The sequence below is a fragment of the Lepidochelys olivacea genome, assembly GCF_965140295.1.
Source record: "Lepidochelys olivacea isolate rLepOli2 genome assembly, chromosome: 8".
NCBI lineage: Eukaryota > Metazoa > Chordata > Testudines > Cheloniidae > Lepidochelys > Lepidochelys olivacea.
The window spans coordinates 104,720,997-104,744,356 of NC_140418.1; the positions used below are offsets into that span (position 1 = coordinate 104,720,997).

General features: G+C 56.1%; 1 protein-coding gene across 1 annotated transcript; it reads left to right on the forward strand.

Moving 5' to 3' along the window:
• Positions 1 to 2,183: 2,183 nt before the first annotated feature.
• On the forward strand, positions 2,184 to 13,007 carry CCDC17 (coiled-coil domain containing 17; the record flags this gene model as incomplete). Its single annotated transcript, XM_084635670.1, has 13 exons — positions 2,184 to 2,249; positions 3,170 to 3,232; positions 4,018 to 4,147; positions 4,570 to 4,726; positions 5,807 to 5,929; positions 6,268 to 6,401; positions 6,715 to 6,825; positions 8,490 to 8,707; positions 10,055 to 10,137; positions 10,672 to 10,887; positions 11,601 to 11,823; positions 12,180 to 12,290; positions 12,846 to 13,007. Exons 2-13 carry the CDS (start codon positions 3,185 to 3,187, stop codon positions 13,005 to 13,007), a joined length of 1,716 nt encoding a protein of 571 aa, XP_084491796.1. The 5' UTR covers positions 2,184 to 2,249; positions 3,170 to 3,184.
• Between the last annotated feature and the right edge of the window lie 10,353 nt (positions 13,008 to 23,360).

Sequence of the window (23,360 nt, forward strand, 5' to 3'; positions counted from 1 at the left end):
ATGTTGTGAAAGCCCAAGACTATAACAGGGTTCAAAAAATAACTAGATAGGTTCATGGAGGGTAGGTCCATCAATGGTTATTTGCCAGGATGGGCAGGGATGGTGTCCCTAGCCTCTGTTTGCCAGAAGCTGGGAATGGGCAACAGGGGCTGGATCACTTGATGATTACCCGTTCTGTTCATTCTCTCTGGGGCACCTGGCACTGGCCGCTGTTAGAAGACAGGAGACTGGGCTAGATGGGCCATCTGAACATTCTTATGTTCTTAATGTAATCAGGGGCTGCCTCACTGTATGTATGTACAGCCCCTCGCACAATGGGGGGACCCCACCCAGCTTGGGACCTCTGGGAGAGGGTTTCCTCCTATCCCTTCAGTGTGTTCTCTCTCCCCTGCTGAGGGGATGGTGCATTCACCAGCAGGCAGCCCGTGGAGGCCCTGTGTTGCACCCAGCCGTTAGGAAGAGAGAGAAGCTCTCTTCAGCTCAGCACTTGGCAGTGGGTGTGAACCCTGGCATGAACCAGCCTTGGAAAGTGCTGTTCACTCCCCAACGGAAACCTAGTGTTGCACCAGGCTTGTCTGCTGAGTTGCTAGGAGATGGCAGCGTGTAAGCGAACAAGTAGGTAATCCAGCCCTGCCCGCTCCCAGTCCATTCCCCAAAGCCTCCTGCATTTGAATTCCACAGGCTGGGTGCAACAAATAAGCCGGACAGACTCCAGAAGGGATCCGGATGCAAATAATCCCTCCCCCTCTGATTCCGTTGTAATAGCTTATATTTCTACAGGGCTTTCCCTCCTGAAGTGCTTGATAGCTCTGTGAAAATGCAGCCACCTCTGGGGTGCCGAGTGGTGGCTAAATAGTACGTGCTGCCAAAATTCAACACTCCTCTCTAGACACTGTTCTCACTGCAGTGGGTACCCCATGGGCTCTGTAATGTCCCTGCCAGGCAGACAGCACCAAGATTCAGAGTGTGGGGTGCTCAGGTACCTTGCTGGGTGGGCACAATAAAAGAACCTAAACAAGCTGTAGAATTACCACCTCCATTCCCCAGATACGTGCTGGTCACAGCCCCACAGGCTGAGAGGTGCTGGTAGAGAGACAGCCCGGTCTAGTGGTCTGAGCGTTGAGCTGCAAGCTCTGTAGATCTATCTGTCTCACTGGGTTTTTATGCTGGCACCCATCACTATAGGAATTGGATGCTGCTTAAATTCTAATCCTGGCTCTGACACTGACTGGCTCTGTGGACTTGGATGACTCACTTACCCGCTCCGTGCCTCAGTTTCCCCCACCTGTGAGGCAGGGATAATGGTAGTTGCCCACCTCGCTGTGGGGCCTTGAGACTTGATGAATGTTCACAGGGGGCTTGGAAGATGCTCTATGTTCTTGTGAGAGGCTGAGCCCAGCACCTCATCCCTGCCACCCAGTCCCATCACCAGAGCTTTCCCCATACAGCTTCCACTTCCTGCTGCGAACAGTGTATCCCAGCACAGGAGGACATGTGGCTATCACTTGGAGATTCAGCCCGTCCCTTGTCCTGGAGGGCCACTTGGGGGCATATAGTTATTGCAGAGGGGGATTAACCAGGTGTGTTGCATTTTTGGGAGGAGGCCTGGCGGGTGGGGTGGGGCAGGTAATCAGATTTAGCTATTTTGCCCCAGCTCTGGGCTAAAGCAGCGGCCCCTTTAGGTGAGAACGGGGATCATCCTAACATGCAGCTGGCCACACAGAAATGAAGCCGGAGATTTCCAAAGCAGTGGAAGGCAGCAGTTCTCAGACAGTGGTGCATGTATCCCTTGCCTGAAATCCTGGCCCTATTGATGTCAGTGGCAAAACTCCTGAAAACTCCTGACTCAGAAAGAAAAAGGGTGAGAACCCCTGGTTTGAAGTACAGTGTCAGTCTAAGAATCCATTACAGCTGCACGGATCCAAGTCTTGGAGGTGGGAGACCCAGTTTGTTGGCACTGTGCAGGGGTTCCCCAGGTCTTAGTCTGAGGCCGGCTGCTCCAGGCCATGGCCCCTGGCCCCCCCTCCCACACCCACATTAATGGGCCCATGTGTTTGTCGCTCACCCGCGCTGTGGTCCTTTGCTTTCTGGTCCAGCGGCGGCAGCTGAGCAGCCCGCGAGTGAGGAGAGTCCGTCTGGGGCAGCAGCCGCAGGACTTCCTGAGCCACCGTGAGAGGAACCTGCTCGGAGGCTACGAGCTTAAAGGGAGCCCCTTGGAGAGCCAGGCCTTGAGGAAGTTGGCTGAGGAGGTACTGAGTGCAAGCAATGGTGACTGTTGTGCTGGAATTTGGAGTTCCCCGCTTCTTTACATTGGGTCCTCACCCTCCGCTGTCCCCAACCGTGGCTCCTCCGTGCAGCCCACAGATCCCCATTTCACGGGCCCATAGACGGAATCAGGGAATGGGTTACGGACGCTTCTGGCAACTGAGCATCCTGTATGGGTGAGGGAGGCTGCTGCCCCTTTCCACGCGCTCCTGCGATGCATATCTGAGTCCCGTGCATTTTCAAGGACTGTTAAAAAGCAGGGCACTGAGGGGAGCACGAACCCAGGAGTCCCCATTGCTGCTTTGCATGCCACAGCACCGGGTGAATGCGGGAGTGACCCTTTGTGTTTCCTGTGCTGTGTGCCGGGTAATATCATGAAAGGACGCCATGTGTGTTAAACTAAATTAGTTCTTTATTAAGAGCACTATTTACAGAGGTGCTGCAACTGCAGCGAGTGTATTGCAGCCATGCGCACACAGACTGACGGCCTGGTGCTTTCTTCATACTCTTCCCTCCTGCAACCTGTGCTCCTCCCGCTGGGTTCCATGCAGGTTGCTACACTTTGCGTCCATAAGTGTGGCCCTGGCTTCTTAGCTGATATATTTTGGGATTCTGGGAAAATCATGGGGTGATTTGAAAAGCTAGCAAAAGACCCATGACATTTCTAGGGACATGAGATAACAGTGGGCGGTGCGTGTGTGGTGCAAGATTCAGTCACTCATTTTGTACCTTTAAAGGGTCTTCAGCGTTAGCTGAGTTAATTCTCTCACCAGAACCTTTGAAGGGGTTTAATGCATCAGCAACCCCTAGCTACCTCTGGGTCCCTGTCCTAGCTTTTATATTGTGCTGATACAGAAGGAGGGAATGTCTATCAGGACATGATCACTTCTCTTTCTTTTAACAGTTCCACAAACTGAGGATGTCTCTGGAGGACACTGTCCCTACTCTCCAGCCCTTAAAGCCAGAGGTAAAACCAAGCAAGGGCAACTCTGTGATTTGAGAAATATGCAGGGAATGGGAGGCAATTAGAACCCGTGCAGAAGAGGGTGGAACGCCTTGGACACTGGGATACAGAGAGAAGTCTTGGTCACTGGGTCAGATCCTGCCCAGGTCTGCGGAGGCCTGAAGTCACTCCTGTTGCGAGAGCGACTGTACATATGTACCTAGTTAAAAGATAGGGGGCCAGCAGATGTGGCTCATAAACACATACCATCATCCTGGGTTTTGTAGACCCAACAGCCTTCTCTCAGTGGATGGTGCTGAAGCCACTCTAGGGTGTGAGAGAGAGGAGGTTATTGGCAGGGCAAAGCTTTCGGCTTTAAGAAAATCCCCAGGTGGTGAGAGTTGGCAACTCTGCAAACTTAACGAGACCCACAGGTAGCTAGAACTGCCCCCGTGCGTCCTGTCTCGCCTTGTTAGCTGAAGGGATGAGCCTCGTGCTGTACCCTGACGCTACTGGCTCAGCATGGAGAGCAGTTTCAGAGCTGGGACCCCCGCCCCCGCCTCGCTCCCAGCCTCCTCCTGTCAAAATCTGGGCCTCTAACCCGGTGCCTGACTCTCTACATGTGAACTGGGCAGACAGCACATCTGTCGCCCCTCACTGGCTGAGCCAGTCGAGGGCTTTCTGAGCTTGTCCAGAATGGGGTCGTCCTCAGCACCCCATGGGCTCCTCCACCCTTGCACGGAGTTTGACTAGAATTGGCTCTCGTGGTGTTATGCCTTCTGCTCCTGTGGGCTTTGCTTGTCCTCCAGGAGGATGCCAGCCGTCGGATTTCCCACCAGCAGGGGTACAGGGAGCGGCTGCAGGAGATAGCGAAGGCGCACGAGCACCAGGTGGCTGATATCCAGGCCAGGAACCAGCATCTGGAGCAGCAGGGAGAGGGTAGGAGGAGGGGAGCATGCATGTTGCCCCTATGCTGAATTCTCTCCCCTTCATACTTATTCCCATTAGCAGTGGGGCAGCAAGTCTGGAGTATCCCGGGACGCAGGTGAATGCAGACAGGCAGCCTTGACTGGGCTGACGCACGGTTCCCAGTAGCCTGGGCATCCCAAAGAAGAGGGGGATGTTGCTAAATGGATGGGAGAAGCCCACTCCCATTGGTTAGGGTCACACACCCCAGCTGGGTCTCCAGCAACCAGAGCTGCCTTCAGCGTCCTGGGATGTGCTGGAGGGAGATCCAGATGCAGTCAGGTGGGAGGCAGGGAGACCGGACTGTGTGTGCGATGTGGCCTGGCAGAGAGGCGGGGATCCTGGTGGACCGACTGTAGTCTTGTGCGGTGAAGTTATCCCTGTGTGTCCCGCAGAAATCCGCCGGCGCCTGTCGGAGCTGGCCGTCAGCAACTCTTCCACCACGTACATCGAGCAGCTGCTGCTGGAGCTGAAGGCCCAGGAGGGGAAGAACCAGCTGGCGCTGGATGCTCTGAGAGACCAGATTGGGCTCATGCAGGCTGCAGCCTGGAGGTGAGGACCCAACAAGTGTCCTCACCTAGTGTGGGGGCAGCATGGTGCTGCTGTGGAGCTGGGGGAGCCCGCCACCATGCCCTGCTCTTCGGTCTCTTGATCCCCGGGCCTGGCAGGAGGTGTGTCTCTCGCTTCCCAGTGGAAGGAAGAGCTTATGCTGCTACCACGTGGATGGGCAGGAGTTCGCTGGAAGGAGGATACCAATTCAGAAGGGACCCAGCTAGGGTGACCAGACAGCAAATGTGAAAAATCGGGACAGGGGGGTAATAGGAGCCTATATAAGAAAAAGGGCCCCAAAATTGGGACGTCCCTATAAAATCAGAACATCTGGTCACCCTAGACCCAGCCGGGGGAGAGGCTGGGAGGGGAGTGGGGCTGATGCTGTGATCTGTCAGCACAGTCTGGCACACAGACCCCCTGGGAGCTGACCGGGCCCCAGGATGCTCCACAGAGTTAAACAGTGCAGGAGAAGGGACGGTCACAAGTCAAACTCAGTTCCAGAGAGCAGGTGCACAGACTTCCTGGGCCCAGACTCCAGATTTAGATGCTGAAGGTGGGTGCCTGGATCCCTGGACGCTCCCTGGGCCCTGAGGTGCCTGAAGAGCTATGTGAGGTGTCAGTCTGAGCCCAGCCTTGGAGTTAGGAGCTCTCCATGGCGAATGAGGGGAGCTCTCAGGCACAAGGCTGAAAGCAGAAGGGGAGGGGACCTCACCCTCCAGCTGGAATCTGAAAATTCACGGAGAGGGACACACGGGGGCTGCTCCAGCCAGTGGGAGCTGTGGAGGAGATGGCCTTGGGCCTGCGTGTGAAGGGACAGGTGCCAACTGAGGTCAAAGCTAATGATAATACAGACGGGGAGGGAGGTGTCCCTCGGCCATGCTGGCTTCCTTACTCCTGTCCGTCAAAGACTCCGAGATAATCCCAGGGACCTTTGGGCTCCACCGTGTTTCCTGTCTCAGGGCAGCTCCTGCCGTAGGTTTGATTTAGGAGATGAAGCACAGGGACCAGAGGGGAAATGCTGATGGGGAGCGGCAACCCAGGTAGATCTCACTCCCCGCCCTGCTTTGGTTCCATTTTCAGAAGCAGGCTGGAGCCAGACAGCCGTACCAACGCAGCCGAGGCCGCGGGGAAGGCGGGCGGGAAGGTCTCCATCAGTCTCATCCCGTTCCCTCCGGCTGCTGGGCCCCTCTCCTCGGAAATAAGGTGCGCACAAGCCCCGCTGCCAGCGGCTCCACCGAAGCAGTGGGGGCCCAGGCCAACCCTGCACTTCTGTAACTGGGGAGACCCTGGTGCAGTTAAATGGGGCCGCTCCTGCTGTGGATCTCAGGATGGAGAGATGGAAATGGCCTTCTAGGTCCCATCTAGCCCAGCATCTTGGGGCCAGGCCGGATTGGCCCTTAGCCCTCCAGCTTAGCAGCTCTCCACTAGGACTGTGTCGGGCCTGGGGTGGGGGTGCACATGAGGTTCAGTCACCCCTGGCTGAGAGAGGCTCCCTCAGACGTAGGCTGCCAGGGGCCTGACTCCATTCTGCTTCCCCTCAGAGCCCTGCACCTGGCCTACCTGCAGGGCGGAGGGAGCAACCCTGCCGTTCTGGCACAGATGTACGACCTGCAGGTGGAGGCCACGGCACTGGAGAGGGCGGCTGGGAGGCAGGAACACAAGGAGCGGAAGAAAAGTAAGTCCCTCCTGCCCCTCCTCCAGGGACCCCTGGGAGTGGAGCTTGTTCCAGGTGTCTGGGAGCCTGGGATTAGCACACTGAGGTGCAGCATTAACGTCACGTCACTGTGCTCCAGAACAGCTGCAAAGCACTAACCTCAGAGGCCGCCACACTCCTACCCTGCATGCAAGCCAAGGACCTGGGTCTGAGTTCGAATCCTCCCAGCTGGCGCCTGGCAGTGGAAGGTGCAAATCCCTCCTGCTCTCTCCCTGCCCCTGGCACAGCTCTTCCCGTGTGTAACTGTGAGTGTCCCCGCTTGCTGTGATTGCAGAACACCGGGGCCTGGACGCAGAGCTGCTGGCTGTGGAGCTGGAGAATCAGCGGCTGGAGGACGAGCTCTTTAAGCTGAAGATGCAGAGGGACAAGAGGAGGGCAGATGACGGTAAGCAGGGCATGTCCAGCCTCTCTCCGCAGCACGGAGCACGTGGCCCAGAGGGATCCCTGAGAGCGCCTGAACGGGGCCGGCTGTTGGTGGCATCACAGCGGCTGCAGTGCAGTGGGGTGTGGGGTACCTTTGCGAGAGTGCAGCAGTCACCTCCATGATACTGTGGCCAAGAGCTGCCAGGTCACACCGCATCTCCGCCTCCATCCAGAGGCCGCAGCAGGCTGCGCAGCTAGAGTGACCTAGTTCAGCTCCGTTTCCAGGACCGTACCAATCCCAGGGTGTCCTGGAAACGTGCTGCCCTTTCCCCCGGGCTGTCAGCCAGCCCTCTGCACCGTTCTGACACCGGCCCGGGCTTGGCCCGGTGTGGCCTGTGACCCCCTCCCTTGGCGGCTGCGGGTGTATACGTAAATACACTAGCCATCACTTCCGAACATGACACCAACCTGCCCCTTGCCAGGGGCCCAGGATTCAGCACCCGGCTGAGTGAGGGTGTTCTGGTCGCCGCTGCTACATTCCTTGTGTGGGGCCGGCGTTGATGCTTTGATACCACAGCACGCTGGGGGAGAGGGCTGTCAATAATGCATCCTGGGATGCATGTGGTGTCCTCTGCAGACACCACACAGAGGGAAAGAACCTACTACTGCTGCTAGTTATTGGTGTCACTCCCTCAGCTCTAGTGGTGGAGGCCTGTGCTTTGGTGCTGAAGGTCGGAGAGTCAGTCCTTGCCAAAGACCCATGGTGGGGGGTCATTAAATAAGCTATGGTAATTATTGCACACAGCTCTTGCCGGCGGGAGCTATATAGGGCAGTGCACATGTTTTCCAGTTACATGTCTCATAAAACACCAACCAAGAGCTAACTTAATCAACAGCAGCCCTGGTGCGGGAGCCGCTGGCCCGATGGCCCTGTCCAATGCCAGGCAAGGGAGGTGATATTGATTGCGGTAGGCGCTGTGCTCTCCTGTCTCCTGCCCATCGCCCCTGATGCCTTGACAGGGCGCCAGCTTGTGGGCCGCTCACGACCATGACAGTGAAGGGAAGCTGCGGGCATCTGCAGTAGGGCCGGTGCCTGGCTGGGATGGGTGTCCCTGCGCATACGTTTTTGTTTATCTTTCCCTATCCCTGCTGCCCCAGTCACTGGGACATGGGCTCACCGGGTGCGAGGACGTGAAGGGTCAGTGATATCCCCGTAGGTCCCTTTCCTTGCACCCCCCTGCTCAGTTTCGTACATCGTCCTGTCCTTGAGTGGAGAGAACTAAGGGCAGGAAGGACTTGCTGGCCAGAGAGTTGCTGTCTCCTTGGTCAAGGAAAGGCGGATGCCAACAGATGAGCTTTGTGTTGTGCTCCTGATCTCCTGCAGCTGGGAGCTCTGCCCCAAGAACTCCTTGCGCCCAGCTTCGTGAGCGTGCTCCTGGGTGCCGTGCACGCTGGGGTTGCGGTACCCTGGGGGCAGGGTGGGGAGAGCAGGAATCCATCAGAGCGCAGCCCAGTGAGGATGAATGGGGAGCCAGCGCAGGGAGCGGGGCATCTGGGCTGCCTGCTCCCCTCCCTCCCTTTCCCTGTGGCCCCGGTGGCCCAGAACCCATTATGGTGCCCTGCGTTCAGGCTGCACGGCTGCTCGGCAGTGCGCCTCCCCTCTGCTTTTTGGCTCCCTTCCCCCAGGCGCTCTGGACAAAGTGCTGGTGGAGCAGGAGCGGGTGCACACCATGGAGAGGGCTCAGCTGCACGCCGAGATCGGGATGCTGAGACATGGCGCAGAGAGGATGCAGCCCCGACGGGCTGGGAGGAGGTCGCCACCCATGCTCCCGCCGCCAGTGGCCCCGCCCCGGCCACCTCCCCCGCCCCTGCCTCTGCCAGGCCTGCGTGAGCTCCCCTTCGTGGTGAGAGTCCTTTCCCTGGGGATGGGAGGCGGGGCCCACAAGGTCTCCTTTTGCCTTGGTAGCTGACTTTTAATGTCTCCAGGAGGCACTTATGGGGCTGAAATAATCCAGGATCTGGTCCCCTCCCGGTGTTCCAGTTCCTGACTAAAGAAAAGCTCATGTGGAGACTAGCTCCCAGGTTGTTTCTGCTCTGGCTTCCTGAAGACCATAACCTCCCAGCCACGTCCAGGTGTACCGGGTCTTCTGTGACAGGTTTCAGAGGGGCAGCCGTGTTAGTCTGTATCAGCAAAAAGAACTAGGAGGACTTGTGGCACCTTAGAGATGAGCAAATATATTTGAGCATAAGCTTTAACGTAAAACTATTTCCCCATGCTTATTTTCCCCTCTACTGTTACTCACACCTTCTTGTCAGCTGTTGGAAATGGGCCATCCTGATTATTGCTACAAAAGGTTTTTTTTCTCTCCTGCTGGTAATAGCTCACCGTACCTGATCACTCTCCTTATAGTGGGTATGGCAACACCCATTGTTTCATGTTCTGTGTGTGTGTGTATCTTCCAACTGTATTTTCCACTGCGTGCATCTGATGAAGTGGGTTTTAGCCCACGAAAGCTTATGCTCAAATAAATTTGTTAGTCTCTGAGGTGCCACAAGTCGTCCTTTTCTTTTTGTGGGTCTTCTGTGTGGCTCCCAAGTGCCCAGACCCCGGCATGTGCTAATAGTTCCCACGGTGCTTTGAGTGCCCTCTAATGGTAGCTGTAATTACAGTCCTGCTCACTGTAGGAAATACTGCCTGGACAGCATGATCCAAAATCCCTCGCAGAAAGCTGGGTGTGACTGTGCATTCAGAGCACCTGGTGGATGGTTAGCTGTGGACCCCCAGGTGTCTGTCTGTTGTGACACTGACAGCTACCCCCGAACCCCACGTGTGCACAGCATGCCACTTGTCTCCAGGTCTCCACATGGCAGGTTAACATCTGCATGGCCAGAAATGTGACACTGTCATTGCCCCACCCACCCTGCCTGCTCCCTGCGCATCCCTGACCCAAAGACATTTTCTCCTGCTGCCAGCCCCGCAGAGCCAGTGCAGCAAAGCGAGGTGCTTTGTCAAAGCAGCCCCAGACTGGGCTGTGGGAGACCGTGCAATCGCCTCCCGCTAGATCACGTACTTAACCAGTCTTTCCTTCTCTGACCCCGAGTCGCCCTGCGGCAGGGCTGGGGCTCTGTGGGCAGCAGGTGAGGTCTAGCAGTCACAGCCCGGTGTCTGGCTGAACGGCTGCTCCGCGCTGTTGTTTGTGATGCACGGGGGCCAGTCTGGAAGCTCTTCATGCTATTTCTGCCTGTTGCAGGAGCGAATGGGGCCTCAGACCCATCTCAGCAGACACTTGCTGGACCCTCCGGACGCCCTGGGACCTGCTCCGTATGACCCAGCGTACGTGTCTTGTCATTGGCCAGCCACCCCTATGTCCCATAATCCTTCGCTGCAATTCCCACTCTGCTTTGTAGGAGGTGTCCTGGGAACTGGCCATCATGAGCTGCCCTGGGGGGTTGAGAACATGTTAACCAGCTTGCTTCAGCCGGAGAAAGGCAACAGGGCACGAGAGAGCTGGTTCATGTCTCCCCAGCAAGAACTGTTAACAACCCCCGTTGGAAAACTGCAGCTGCTGCTCTCCACCTCTGGCCTTAGCCCAGCTGTGGGGAGCCAGGCATCAAATGCTTCCTCTGTGTAGTAGGGTCATTGGAACAAGCTCTCTTCAAAGGCTGCTGCTGGCAAATGACCCACACTAGCAGGGGGAGCTTCCACCAGATACCCAGGAGCTTTTCACTGCAGTTAACATCTGCCTTCAGGAGTGTGGCCTAGTAGCTAGGGCGCCGCTCTGTGCCTCAGTTTCCCCATCTATTGATGCTTGTGCCGTGCAGAAGGTTCTCATCACCTGTCTCTCTGCCTCCTCTCCCTCCCTCACAGGGCCGGCTTTGTGATATTCTACGACTTCCTGCTGGGCTTGGACCCTACCTTCTTCCAGGTTTGCCTAGTGGCCGGGCTTTACCGTAACGGGCAGGAGATGGGCAAGCCAACCCCTCTCCCTGTGGCTTACTGCCAAATGGTCCAGTCCCCACCGTATGTAGTAGACGGGCAGAGAGGCAACCGTGCAATCCTATCAACTAAACAGCCAGTCCCAAGGTGAGCTGTGTTGGCAAACGGCTATCACCTTCTTCCTCCATGTATGGAACAAATTTAACCCTCTTCATCCTGCCCTGCTACCCCGGATGTCTCTTTAATGGGTGGTTGGGAACAGCTGGACAAGGAACACTTTCCCTCTATGGACAGCACTGCAAAATCAGCTGGGTGTCATCTGCTTTCCCTTCCCTTGAGGCATCTGGTGTTGGTCACTGTTGGAAAAAGCACCCCAGACTGGATGGGCCAGTGGTTTGATCTGCTACAGCAGATCCTACGTTCCTTTGTACAGCATTGCATGGCGGGCTACAGGAGGGGTGCCCGAGCTTTGTCCCACGGGGCACTGCCGCCCTGATGCTGGGCTAGGTTAGCATTCCTAGGCAGAGCTGCTAGAATGCCTTTGCTGACCTGGGGTGGAGAGAGGGGGGCTCAGTCCCTGTTTGAGAGCCCCAGCCATGTGTGAAGTGAGCTGATTTATGCTCTTCGAAATGTTACGGACAACTTCCATTACCCAGAAACCGTTCCCCCTGCTTGGTAAATGTGTGTGGCACTTTAAGAACCAGTCCCTGCCCCGGAGACCTTACGCTCTGAACCAGGCAATGCACAGAGAGCAGCTCCTCGAAGGGAGGGTGTGGAGTGGCTGCGGCGAGGAGGAGAGATCTGCCCGCTTCTGTGACACCTCCGTCCATAACTTGGCTTCCCTCGTCCGTGTCTTCCAGAGTCCGGCCCTCAACCTCCATCGCTCTGGTGATGGAGCTGCAGGCTTCTGGGGGCTTCGACGCCTACGGGCAGGAGATCCAGCGCCTGGCCTCCCGAGGATGGGCCAAAATCAACCTTTTTGACCAGCTCCACCAGCTGATCAGCGGGCGATGGAAGATTCCGGTCCGGTTGCTTCCGGTGCAGCCGGGCCTCACAACAGAGCAGCTGAACGGGATCCCTCAGGTGAGCAGAGTCAAGGCTGCTAGGCCTTCCTGAGATCCAGGACACCTGCCCTTCCCCCTCTTTGGGTCGTTCCCTCCTTGTTCTGGGGTGACGCTCTCGTGCTGTTACCTTCGAGGTCAGTTAGCTATTCGCTTAAAGCTTCAGCAAAATCCCGCCAGCCCTTACCGGGCTCAGCAAGTGTGGAAATAACAAACACTAGCCCTGTTTTTAAGACCGGGCTAGAGCAAAACATGGTGGACACTGAAATGCAGAACAGCCTGGCTGCTCCAGGCCTTGCATTGCCCAAAGCCGAGTGATAATACCTCTCCAGTCCCAGACCCGCCCTCCTGAGACCTGACCTCTGGCTCCTCCCACAGGCTGGCAAGACGGAGCTTTACCTTCGGGTGGTGAATGCGAGAGACGCCGACTTGCAGTCGATGGCCGAGATCGATCCTGGCAACGCCTCCATGTACCAGTACCCTCCCACGGTGAGCGGGAGCCCTTGTGCGTTTGATGCCAGCACTGGCCTGTACAGCACCCTGCTTAGCCTGGAGCGGGAAGCTAACTCATGCCCCTGAGGGCTCGTCTCCTCCGGCTGGGTTCCTGTGAAGTGTACTAAGTGCTCTGGTCATATGGTTTGTTGCCGGCCTGCAATGGCGAGTTTTCCCCCTGGATTTCGTTACCCTAGCTCTGCCCGCGCGCTGAGAGGCTCTCGGCACGGACTCCACTCCATGTGCCTCGGGCTCGCTCTCGGGCAGGTGTCGGAGGGCAGACTCGGCGCAAAGCCTCCTGCTATTTGAAGCCCAGCAAGGTGCTCTGTCTCCCGGCAGGGTCTTTCTGCTCAGCTCCTGCTTTTCGATCCAGGGCTCGGAGATTCAACCCTGGCTGCCCAGTGAGTCCTCTAACGGCATCACGTCACCCAGGAAGCTTTCTCCCCTCCTGTCCGTGCGACGGCTCCAATAGACAGTTATTTCTGTAGCAGGAGCGGGCCCTCCATCCTGGAAGCTTTCTGTAATTAATGTGCTTTCTTCTCTTGATTACAGGTGTCCCGTCACACAGCACCCCCTGCAGGCAGCCTTCCAACCCAACGCCCTTTCCACCCTGTCCCCACCAGCCTGTACCTTTCTGCTCCTCCTTACACTGGCTTTGTTGACCCGCCTCCTATTCAGGAGCCACCCGTCCAGCACAAAACTAGTCAAAGGTGAGAAAGGGGATGTTCCAGCCCTTCCCCCCCCATTCCAGGAGTAGCCCTCCGGGAATGGGATTTCCCTTCCCCTAACCCTGAGTCAGGGAAATGCTCAAAACGTAGTATTAAAAAAGGGATGAAAAGATTCATAAACATAGCCCAAGAAGCGTGCGTGCGTGTGTGTGTGTAAATGCGCATATGTGGGTTTGTATAATACATGGCCCTACGGGGCGGTGAATAGGGTTTTATCAGCACTCCTTTGGGGTGTCTGCATTACTCATAGCTGGCAGGCTCGTCGGTCAGTTATGGGACCAACCCAAACAAGTTTTAGTAATAGAAACGAGTATTTGTGTTACAGTAAGGTGCACAGGCCCCAGGCAATCGGAGCCCTGTTGTCCTAGGAGCTGTACAGATGTATCCAGAGTGAGTTCCTTGGCCAGAGAGCTTAGAAACCAATAGACAGAGACGGCCAAAGGCAGGAGGTGCTGGCCCATGGCATGCTTCTCTAGGTTCTGTGCATGCCTCCTGTTGCAGAAAAACAGTTTTAGGAATTGTAATGGGACTATTTCTTGTACCTCTACTTAAAAAGTCACGCGTCACAGAGGGTACGTCTATGCAGCAAAAAAGACCCCTTGGTAGCAAAAGCCCAGGTCAGCTGACTTGAGCTTGCACTGTGGGGCTAAAAATAGCCGTGCAGATGTTTGGGCTGGGGCTGGAGCCCAGGCTCTGGAACCCAGGTAGGAGGAAGGATCTTGGAGTCCGGGGTCGAGCCTGAGCCCAAATGTCTACACTGCTATTTTTAGCCCTGCGGCATGAGCTCGAGTCAGTTGACCTGATCTCTGAGCGCCTTTGCTGTGTAGACGTGCCCTTAGTTACCTCAGGCAGGGGGGATTTTTGAGTGGAAGGAGAGAGGCATTTCTACATATGAGATAGGAGAAGGAAACGTTTCTCTGGTGGCCTGGTTTTGTAAATGTGAGAGGAAGTTCTGGGGAGGGGGCAGAGTGCAGGTGAAGGGGGCGAAAGGGAGGGAATGTTAGAAACTTTTCAGCCAGCATTTTGGGGGGGGACTACTTTTTGTATCCTTCCGCCTGTAACATGGAGAATCTTTGTACCCATGAGTCTCTCTGTATTTGCAGGGTAATGAGTGTAATTTTTTAGGGTTCACAGCTCAATCCAGTTGCCACTGAAGTCCGTTAGAGTTTTGCCTTTGAATGCAGTGGCAGGAGGTTCTGGGCCTTTGGACTGTGTGTTCTCTGAATGGTTTGAATATGTCCTTTTTTGGGGTCACACTATGAGGGTTTTGGTGTTTTTTTTTCTTTAAAGGCCTTTAAATCCAGGTGCCCAATTTTTCAGCCATTTGCACGTGTAAATAAATGATAGAGGCTAAAACCCAGCACTCATGACTGCAGGCAAAACACCCACGGCTGGAAACTTTGCTTGAGTACACACTGCGGGTCCAGCCCAGATTCTGTGCTCCGACAGGGTTAGCACATGGCATGATGGGCACGTTCTGTAATTTGCAGGTGCAAATGACTGTCTAGGTTTATTTGGTCCTGTCTCAGGGCAGGGGGCTGTACTAGATGTCCTCTCAGGGTCCCTTCCAGCCCTGCATTTCTGTGATTCTATGACCGTGCATACCAAGAACTTCAGGACTTCTTTCCTGGACTTCAGGAAAGCAGACTTCGACTCCCTCAGGGAACGGATGGCCAGGATCCCCTGGGGGACTAACTTGAAGGGGAAAGGAGTCCAGGAGAGCTGGCTGTATTTCAAGGAATCCCTGTTGAGGTTACAGGGACAAACCATCCCGATGAGTCGAAAGAATAGTAAATATGGCAGGCGACCAGCTTGGCTTAATGGTGAAATCCTAGCGGATCTTAAACATAAAAAAGAAGCTTACAAGAAGTGGAAGGTTGGACATATGACCAGGGAAGAGTATAAAAATATTGCTCGGGCATGTAGGAATGATATCAGGAGGGCCAAATCGCACCTGGAGCTGCAGCTAGCCAGAGATGTCAAGAGTAACAAGAAGGGTTTCTTCAGGTATGTTGGCAACAAGAAGAAAGCCAAGGAATGTGTGGGCCCCTTACTGAACGAGGGAGGCAACCTAGTGACAGAGGATGTGGAAAAAGCTAATGTACTCAATGCTTTTTTTGCCTCTGTCTTCACGAACAAGGTCAGCTCCCAGACTGCTGCGCTGGGCATCACAAAATGCGGAAGAGATGGCCAGCCCTCTGTGGAGATAGAGGCGGTTAGGGACTATTTAGAAAAGCTGGACGTGCACAAGTCCATGGGGCCGGACGAGTTGCATCCGAGAGTGCTGAAGGAATTGGCGGCTGTGATTGCAGAGCCACTGGCCATTATCTTTGAAAACTCGTGGCGAACCGGGGAAGTCCCGGATGACTGGAAAAAGGCTAATGTAGTGCCAATCTTTAAAAAAGGGAAGAAGGAAGATCCTGGGAACTACAGGCCAGTCAGCCTCACCTCAGTCCCTGGAAAAATCATGGAGCAGGTCCTCAAAGAATCAATCCTGAAGCACTTGCATGAGACGAAAGTGATCAGGAACAGCCAGCATGGATTCACCAAGGGAAGGTCATGCCTGACTAATCTAATCGCCTTTTATGATGAGATTACTGGTTCTGTGGATGAAGGGAAAGCAGTGGATGTATTGTTTCTTGACTTTAGCAAAGCTTTTGACACGGTCTCCCATAGTATTCTTGTCAGCAAGTTAAGGAAGTATGGGCTGGATGAATGCACTATAAGGTGGGTAGAAAGCTGGCTAAATTGTCGGGCTCAACGGGTAGTGATCAATGGCTCCATGTCTAGTTGGCAGCCGGTATCAAGTGGAGTGCCCCAAGGGTCGGTCCTGGGGCCGGTTTTATTCAATATCTTCATAAATGATCTGGAGGATGGTGTGGATTGCACTCTCAGCAAATTTGCGGATGATACTAAACTGGGAGGAGTGGTAGATACGCTGGAGGGGTGGGATAGGATACAGAAGGACCTAGACCAATTGGAAGATTGGGCCAAAAGGAATCTGATGAGGTTCAATAAGGATAAGTGCAGGGTCCTGCACTTAGGACGGAAGAACCCAATGCACAGCTACAGACTAGGGACCGAATGGCTAGGCAGCAGTTCTGCGGAAAAGGACCTAGGGGTGACAGTGGACGAGAAGCTGGACATGAGTCAGCAGTGTGCCCTTGTTGCCAAGAAGGCCAATGGCATTTTGGGATGTATAAGTAGGGGCATAGCGAGCAGATCGAGGGACGTGATCGTTCCCCTCTATTCGACATTGGTGAGGCCTCATCTGGAGTACTGTGTCCAGTTTTGGGCCCCACACTTCAAGAAGGATGTGGATAAATTGGAGAGAGTCCAGCGAAGGGCAACAAAAATGATTAGGGGACTGGAACACATGAGTTATGAGGAGAGGCTGAGGGAGCTGGGATTGTTTAGCCTGCAGAAGAGAAGAATGAGGGGGGATTTGATAGCTGCTTTCAACTACCTGAAAGGGGGTTCCAAAGAGGATGGCTCTAGACTGTTCTCAATGGTAGCAGATGACAGAACGAGGAGTAATGGTCTCAAGTTGCAGTGGGGGAGGTTTAGATTGGATATTAGGAAAAACTTTTTCACTAAGAGGGTGGTGAAACACTGGAATGCGTTACCTAGGGAGGTGGTAGAATCTCCTTCCTTAGAGGTTTTTAAGGTCAGGCTTGACAAAGCCCTGGCTGGGATGATTTAACTGGGAATTGGTCCTGCTTTGAGCAGGGGGTTGGACTAGATGACCTTCTGGGGTCCCTTCCAACCCTGATATTCTATGATTCTATGATTCAAGCACTGCTTGCAAATGCACGACGCCTGGCCTGGGCAGCCATGCTTAAAGAAGGAGCTGTAGATTCATTACCAGCTTGCAAATGCTGCAAACCAGGTTTTTATCCCAAGTTCAGGCTGCTTTCGCGTTCTGAGCAGTCAACATCAGCTGCAAGATCCTCTGCTGGTGTTAATGAGCAATCTGCATAGCTCCTGGCTCTACACATCCGGGCATTTTCCTTTGGTGGGGTAGAGCCTTCCCCCACCCACACTTTGGAATTTGCTCCCCTCGCTTGCTCTGACATCAGGTTCATTGGCCTTCCCAGCACATGGCGAAGCCCCCAGAGTATTCTCCTGGGGATAGCAGAGCTGAAGGTAGGGGCTTGTGGGGTCACTTGGACATTAGGTTAAGGGAGACCCTACCCATTGGCTGTGTGCATAGATTTTCCATGTGGGCCTCCAGGCATGTTCTGACGGGCGTGTGAATAATATCAGTAACGAGGGGTCCCGGGTCTGTGGGATCCCAGCCTGGGGAGAGTCCAGCTCCTCTTTCTCACCTTTGGTGGTTTTGGCCCTGGCTGTCACTGCTTAACAAAAGCTGTTTCTGATTCTCCGGGGTGTGTCTCTGTCTGACTCTGACGTGCTAATTTCTCCTCCCTGGGCTCTCTGCTCGGGGTGACCCTGTCCCTGATTTCAGGGTTCCCGTACTGCAAGCATCCCTGCCTTTGCCGCATGCCTTCTCCCAGGTCATCTTTGTAGCTTAGCAGCTAGTGCCCTGTCCTTCCATGCGCACATGGGCTGAGTCTCATTAGCTGCCCTGGTCCTTCCCACCGACATTGGCGGGGGCAGCCCTTTCCTGGCTCCGTAAGGAACCTCCCGGTTACCCTTCTGTCCTGCCTGGGATGGAAGGGGCTGTATAAATAGTCACCACGTGATGAAGCCGGAAACGTGGCCGGTGCTAATTCAACGAGCCCCTCATCCTACAGAGCGGCCTGCGTGTCCCTTGTTCCGAGTCTGCCCCGCAGCGCTGGCCCTCAGCAGGCTGAGGGGTTGGTGCCATCCCGATAGGCCTGGCCATGCCCTGCCAGCAGCAGGTCCCTGGCTTTCTCTTTAATGTCCCTCCGCCACCTACGAGCTGCTGACCCAGGGGGGGAAGCACAGGACAGAGCGCCAGGTATCCTAACACCGGCACACACCCTTGTGGCCCCTGCGTATCCTGTACACTGTACTGCAGCCAGCTTGGCCGCTCCCTTCTTCCCATCCCCCTTTCCTACCCCTCTCTTCCCCCCACTTCCGGGTCCTCGTACGACCCCAGAAGCTCGGGGATCACAGACCACTCCAAGGCCCTTGCAGGTAAAGACTGTCGGATTGTCTGGTTCTCCCCGTTGGCTGCCTGTCTTTCTCCGCACTGCGGGTGCGGGGGCAGTAACGGGCCGCGCTGTAGCAGGGTCATTCTGTGGGGCTGCTGCTGCTCAGAGCTCAGCCCCATGCAAAGCCTGCCCCTGTAGTTCAACAGGTGACACGGGGTGCCCCCCAGATACAGCCCTGGAGGGGATGACGAGGAGTCTGGCTGCTGGCCGCCCCTTCCCCTGGTTTGGCGTTTGCAGGACCCAGGTCGCACAGCTGCAGGCCACGAGGCCAGCGTCTCTCGCACTGGCCTGTCCCAGTCCCGTTTGGGTAAGGGGAGGCGGCCCAGAGCATAGGGCCAAGGGAGAATGGGCCTGAAGACAGGGAAGGGGGCTGGGGCCTTTCACCACTGGGTCTCTACTCCATCTGTGCCCTCCTGGCTTTTGGCAGGGCTCCCCCAAACCCCGCTGCTGAGCCAGCCCTGCCCTTGCGAGGCTGCTGCAGGGCCCAGCAATCAGTAATCGGGCCAAACCCTTCCAGGCATGGTGGAGCAGCCCTTCGGGGCGGGAAGTTGACGGAGGCCCAGGAACGCAGGACACAGCCCCAGCAGGGAGAGCCCAGGAATGATGACGCGGGGAAGAGGTTGGGGTTCATCATAGACCGGGTGAAAGGCGCCCCACTGGGAGACGGGCTCCTCAGGCTGACCGGCTATCACCAGAAAACAGGGCAGATAGGGCTCACCCCTGCATCTGAACATGGTCACTGCCAGGGTGAATGCACCAGCTGCCAGATCCCCAACCCCCTGGAGCAGCTGGTGAAGGACTCCCACCAGGAGCCGACACTGTTGTGCTTGGGGAAACGGTGAGTCTGAATGAATCGACTGCACCCCCCAGCCCCTGGGCCGGGGTAAGAGAGGAAGGTGCTGAAGAGAGGGATTATTTCCACGTCAGGTGGGGCCATTCAGGGGCACCCCGTGCTTTGCTAGCTGTAGGCCTTTTGAAGAGGGCAGACTGGCCCATTTGCCACCATAGGGCATAGGGGGGACAGCAGTTCCACCCCTACAAGAACCAGAACCCTGGTCCTTTGGGCTCCAGCCCCATTTCATCCCTGCTCTGGTCCCTCCACCATTCAGATGGGAGCAGATCACTTGTAGGGAGCTATTGCTTAATTGATCCCTGTTGCTGCTCTGCAATGGAAACCTGCTCCGTAGTCTGGAGTATCAGGACTTGACGCCTTCCCCTTGTTAATAGGTTTGTGCATCTGTGTGTCTATCTGTCCAGGTGATCAGCACCAGGAACTCCGGGATGACCTGCTACACGACCCCTGTGAGATCCAACATTAAACTCGGCTACTTCATATTCGGGGAGCAGGAGGTAGCGTAACAGAACTTTGGGGTGTTGCTGGAGGGGGGGGATCCCCAAAGTGAGGATTTCACAAGGTTGCCCTGAGTCCCTGGCCACAGAGAGAGCAGGGGAGCCCTGGTCCAAATGGGTCCAAGCCGCTGAGTCCAGAATCAGTGACACAAGTTAAAAGGACCCCCCTGGGGAGAGTTGGGTACAGCTCTGTTTGCCTTCCCTGGCCGCAGCAGTCGGCCCCAGCGTGTGGGGTGTCTGGGAGTCTGAGCCATTGATCACAGTACACCCACAGTCCCCTAATGCATAACCCCGCCATTTTTTTTGGCAATTTTGCCCTACTCTTCCGTTGCATAGTCCATCCTGCTCATAAACCACAGGCTGCTTGTAGTCTCCCCTTAATGCCCCGTAGCACACCGCATGATCCCTGACGCAGGGAGCAGAGAGACCCAGCCGTGTGCCCTGGAGTTACTCCCTCTAATGACGAACCAAAAATAAGGCACTTGATCCTGAAGCCTGGTTCCTGCAGCAGGTTGGGGTGTCTTTGCAACAGGGGGACAGATGTCTGCTTCCTCTGCCCAGGAGCCCATTCCTTCTGGGGGGCACCCACACAGTGGGCCCTGGCGTCTGGAACACCCTTCTCCCCAGCCCCCAAGGGCAGCTTCGGGTGCGATGCTAAACCACGGCGCGGGTACGTTTGTGACCCTGCGTTTGAGTCGCAGTGCCATGGAGGCCGGGACATCGCATTGCCTTTCGCTAGGCCCAGCAGGGCACAAGCAGGAAGGTGGCAGCTCCCTCTCTCTGAGGGGTGAGGGCCACGCCGAGCCCAGCGCACCCTTGGGACGTTTCAGTGAGCAGGGCGGCGGGTGGGGGCAGAGCCTTCCCGGGTAGCCTGCAGAAGGGAGCGTTCTGAGAGCCTTGCAGGGGCTGGCGAGAAGCTGGCCCAGGAGACGCACTTCCCCTGGGAAGGCTGGAGAACACCAGCTCCTGGGTGAGGAGCCGGGGCAGGGCAGTGGCTGTGGAGGAGACGTGGCTCTGTGGTTAAGACCCCAGTCTGGGGCTCAGGAGCTCTGGGTTCAATTCATGCCTCTGCCATGGACTCCCTGCATGACCCTGGGCCAGACCCTTCATCTCTCTGTGTGTCAGGAGCCCTGCTGTACAATGGCAGGAACAGCCCTGCCCTTCCTCACAGGGGCATGAGGGGAAGTCCGTTAGTGATTGTGGGGCACTCGGACACAGCTGTGTAAGCATCTACGCTAGACAGGCACAGACTCCTGGCCCGCTTGAGGGAGGTTTCTGTAAACGCAGCCCCTCTCTCTCCCCCAGGTGACTTTCCTGGACCTGCTGCCGAAGGAGGACATGATCCTGATGGTCCGCTTTTACCACTGGCCCAGTGGAGGGGCGGCCACCACCCCGTGGGACCAGGGTTCGGGTGGGCAGCAGCGGCCGCTGGGAACTGACGCGTGGTTGGCAGCCTGGGGTGTCCTCAGACTGACCAAGCCTGTTGGCTCCGGTAAGCCGTCTGTGCATCTGGCATCCCAGCCAGCCTGAGGCTTGGGGGCTCCGTTCCCAGCGCGACAGAGAGAAGTTAGTTTCTTTACGTCTTGTCCTTACAGATGTGGCAAGGAAAGGGGGCCTAGGAGCAGTGACCTGGAACACGGGGCCCCATGATTTGACCCTGTACCATGGCCCTATGCCTGCTGCCCATACGCTGTCCGTCCTGGTAAGTCTGTTGCCAGCGCTGGGCCAACAGAAGCAGACATGATGGCCCGGGGCTTAACCCCATCGAGTGTAATAATGGGACAAACAAGGCAGGCGGTCGAGGGCCCGATCCTGCTGGCCTCCTTCTGGCAAAACTCTCATTGACGTGCTTGAGTAAGGACTGCATGAGCAGGCCCTTTGTGAACAGTGGCTGTCTATGGGGGATAAATAAAGTGATGCCCTATGGGACCTTCATGGACAATGCACATTCTGCACCAGCAACTGGTTACTGCAATGGGAAAGCACAGCAGGTGCGTGGAGGCTTTCCCCTGGCACGAAAATGTTCCCTCCTTGATTCCCTGATTTTTTTTTTTCATTATGTTGTTGATCCAAATCCAGGCTTCTAGAGCAGGCCGTTCTAAAGCGCCATTAAGTAATGCATTTCTCCAGTTCTCCATTCCATCCTGTTCAGGGCTGAAATTTGCCAGGGTTGAAGTTTCCAGGTTGTTCCCTGGTTACTGTTGGGGAGCAAACACTGTGGCATGGAAACAAATCTAGGAATGTCTTTTTTGGCTCCAGGCCTAGGCAATGCTGTGCCCAACTCCTCTGAGAGCATTAGCACAGAGATGTTGCAATGCCTTGGCTTACTGCATCACCTTTTGGCATTTTGGAGGGTTAGTTAAGCAGTGAGTTGAGAGAACAGGAACAGTGTTGCGAATAAGGCCTGGAAGTTCATTTCTTTATGATGTCCTGGATTTCTGTCTCCAGCACTGGTTGAACCCCATAAGCTCCCCACAGTGGATTCCATCATCCCCCCACCCTTGTTGCGGGCCAGTTACAGTGTAACCCGGATGAGGGAAAGCTCATGGTCTGACTGGCTGGGCCTGAGTCTGTGCAAACGTAGGAAGGTTTGTGCCGTGCTCTGATGGCGAGAGGAGGGATGTTTTGCCCTGGTGCCACAGGGACACGTCGGGCTCAGGACCTGGTGGAAGAGTGGCTATAGGGCTCCTGTTAAACAGGAGGCAGGACCAGCCTGTGCCGCGTCCCAGCCAGGGCTGTGATGAAGGGACAACCTGATCCCCTTGCTCAGCACCAGCTCAGACCCCACCTCACAGGGCCAGCCAGCATTGCACCCTGACTGATGTCCGTACCTCTCACCTTGTCTCCGTGGGCGCGGCATGGTGCCCACTTCAGCCTGAGGAGCGGCAGCCCCAGGGCTTCCCGCCGTACGGCAGTGCCAGGGGGAGGCTGCACGTGTTCAGCGACAAGAAACCTGACCAGCCTTTCCCACCCGAGTCGCCAGTCACTCTCAGCCAGCCGCGGGACTGGCCCTGGGTGAGTACCCCAGGTCCTGGGATCTCTAAGCAAAGCAGGAGGGCTGGTCTCACCTGCCCACAGAGGGGTTCAGGGCAGGGCCAGGCCTGGGAGACAGGGCAGGGCCTGGCTGGAGAGGTACCCTCGCATTAGACGGCGCTCTCCTGACCTGCTCTGAGACTCCCACGTTCTGTGTGTGTCACTCCCGCACCCCCCGTCTGCTGAGCCGGGAGAGATCACTGGGGCCTCAGCAAGTAGCAACCAACCAGCAGCCTTCAGCCCATTGCCTTCTGATACGCCTCTGGGCTTGGGCTTCCCTGTTTTCCCAAGGGCTTGGCTCTGAGTGAGAGGCGCTTTCAGCCCCAAAATCAGCAACCCCCATGGCACATAGCAGGGGTAGGCAGACGCACTGAGAATAGAGCATTCATGGAGTGGGCCCTAATAATAGGGAAACATGCTGCCCTGCTTGGATCTGCGTTGGAGCCAGCATGGTCAGCCCTGGGCGGGGCGTCCTTCTGGACTGACTCCTCTGGGGGTCCCCTCAGTTCAGCCCAGGGAAGGAGTGAAGTGGGCTGCGCGTCCCCCTCTCCCGGGTGGACCAGTGCAGCCTTTACTACAATGCCCCCTGAGGCTGCCCCGGGTTTCGCTTTGTGTTGCGCCCACGCACGGGAGATGTGGGGCTTGTTAGGTTCACTGGGCTCGGAGCATCCCCAGCTGTCCTCACAGAACCATAGAGCCAGAAGGGTCATCTCGTCTAACCCCCTGCCGAGATTCAGGATCTTGTAATCGGCCGTGACGGCCCCATCTCGCCCCCTGCCCGAAGAACGGGACCCACCTCCACGCCCGAGGTGGCT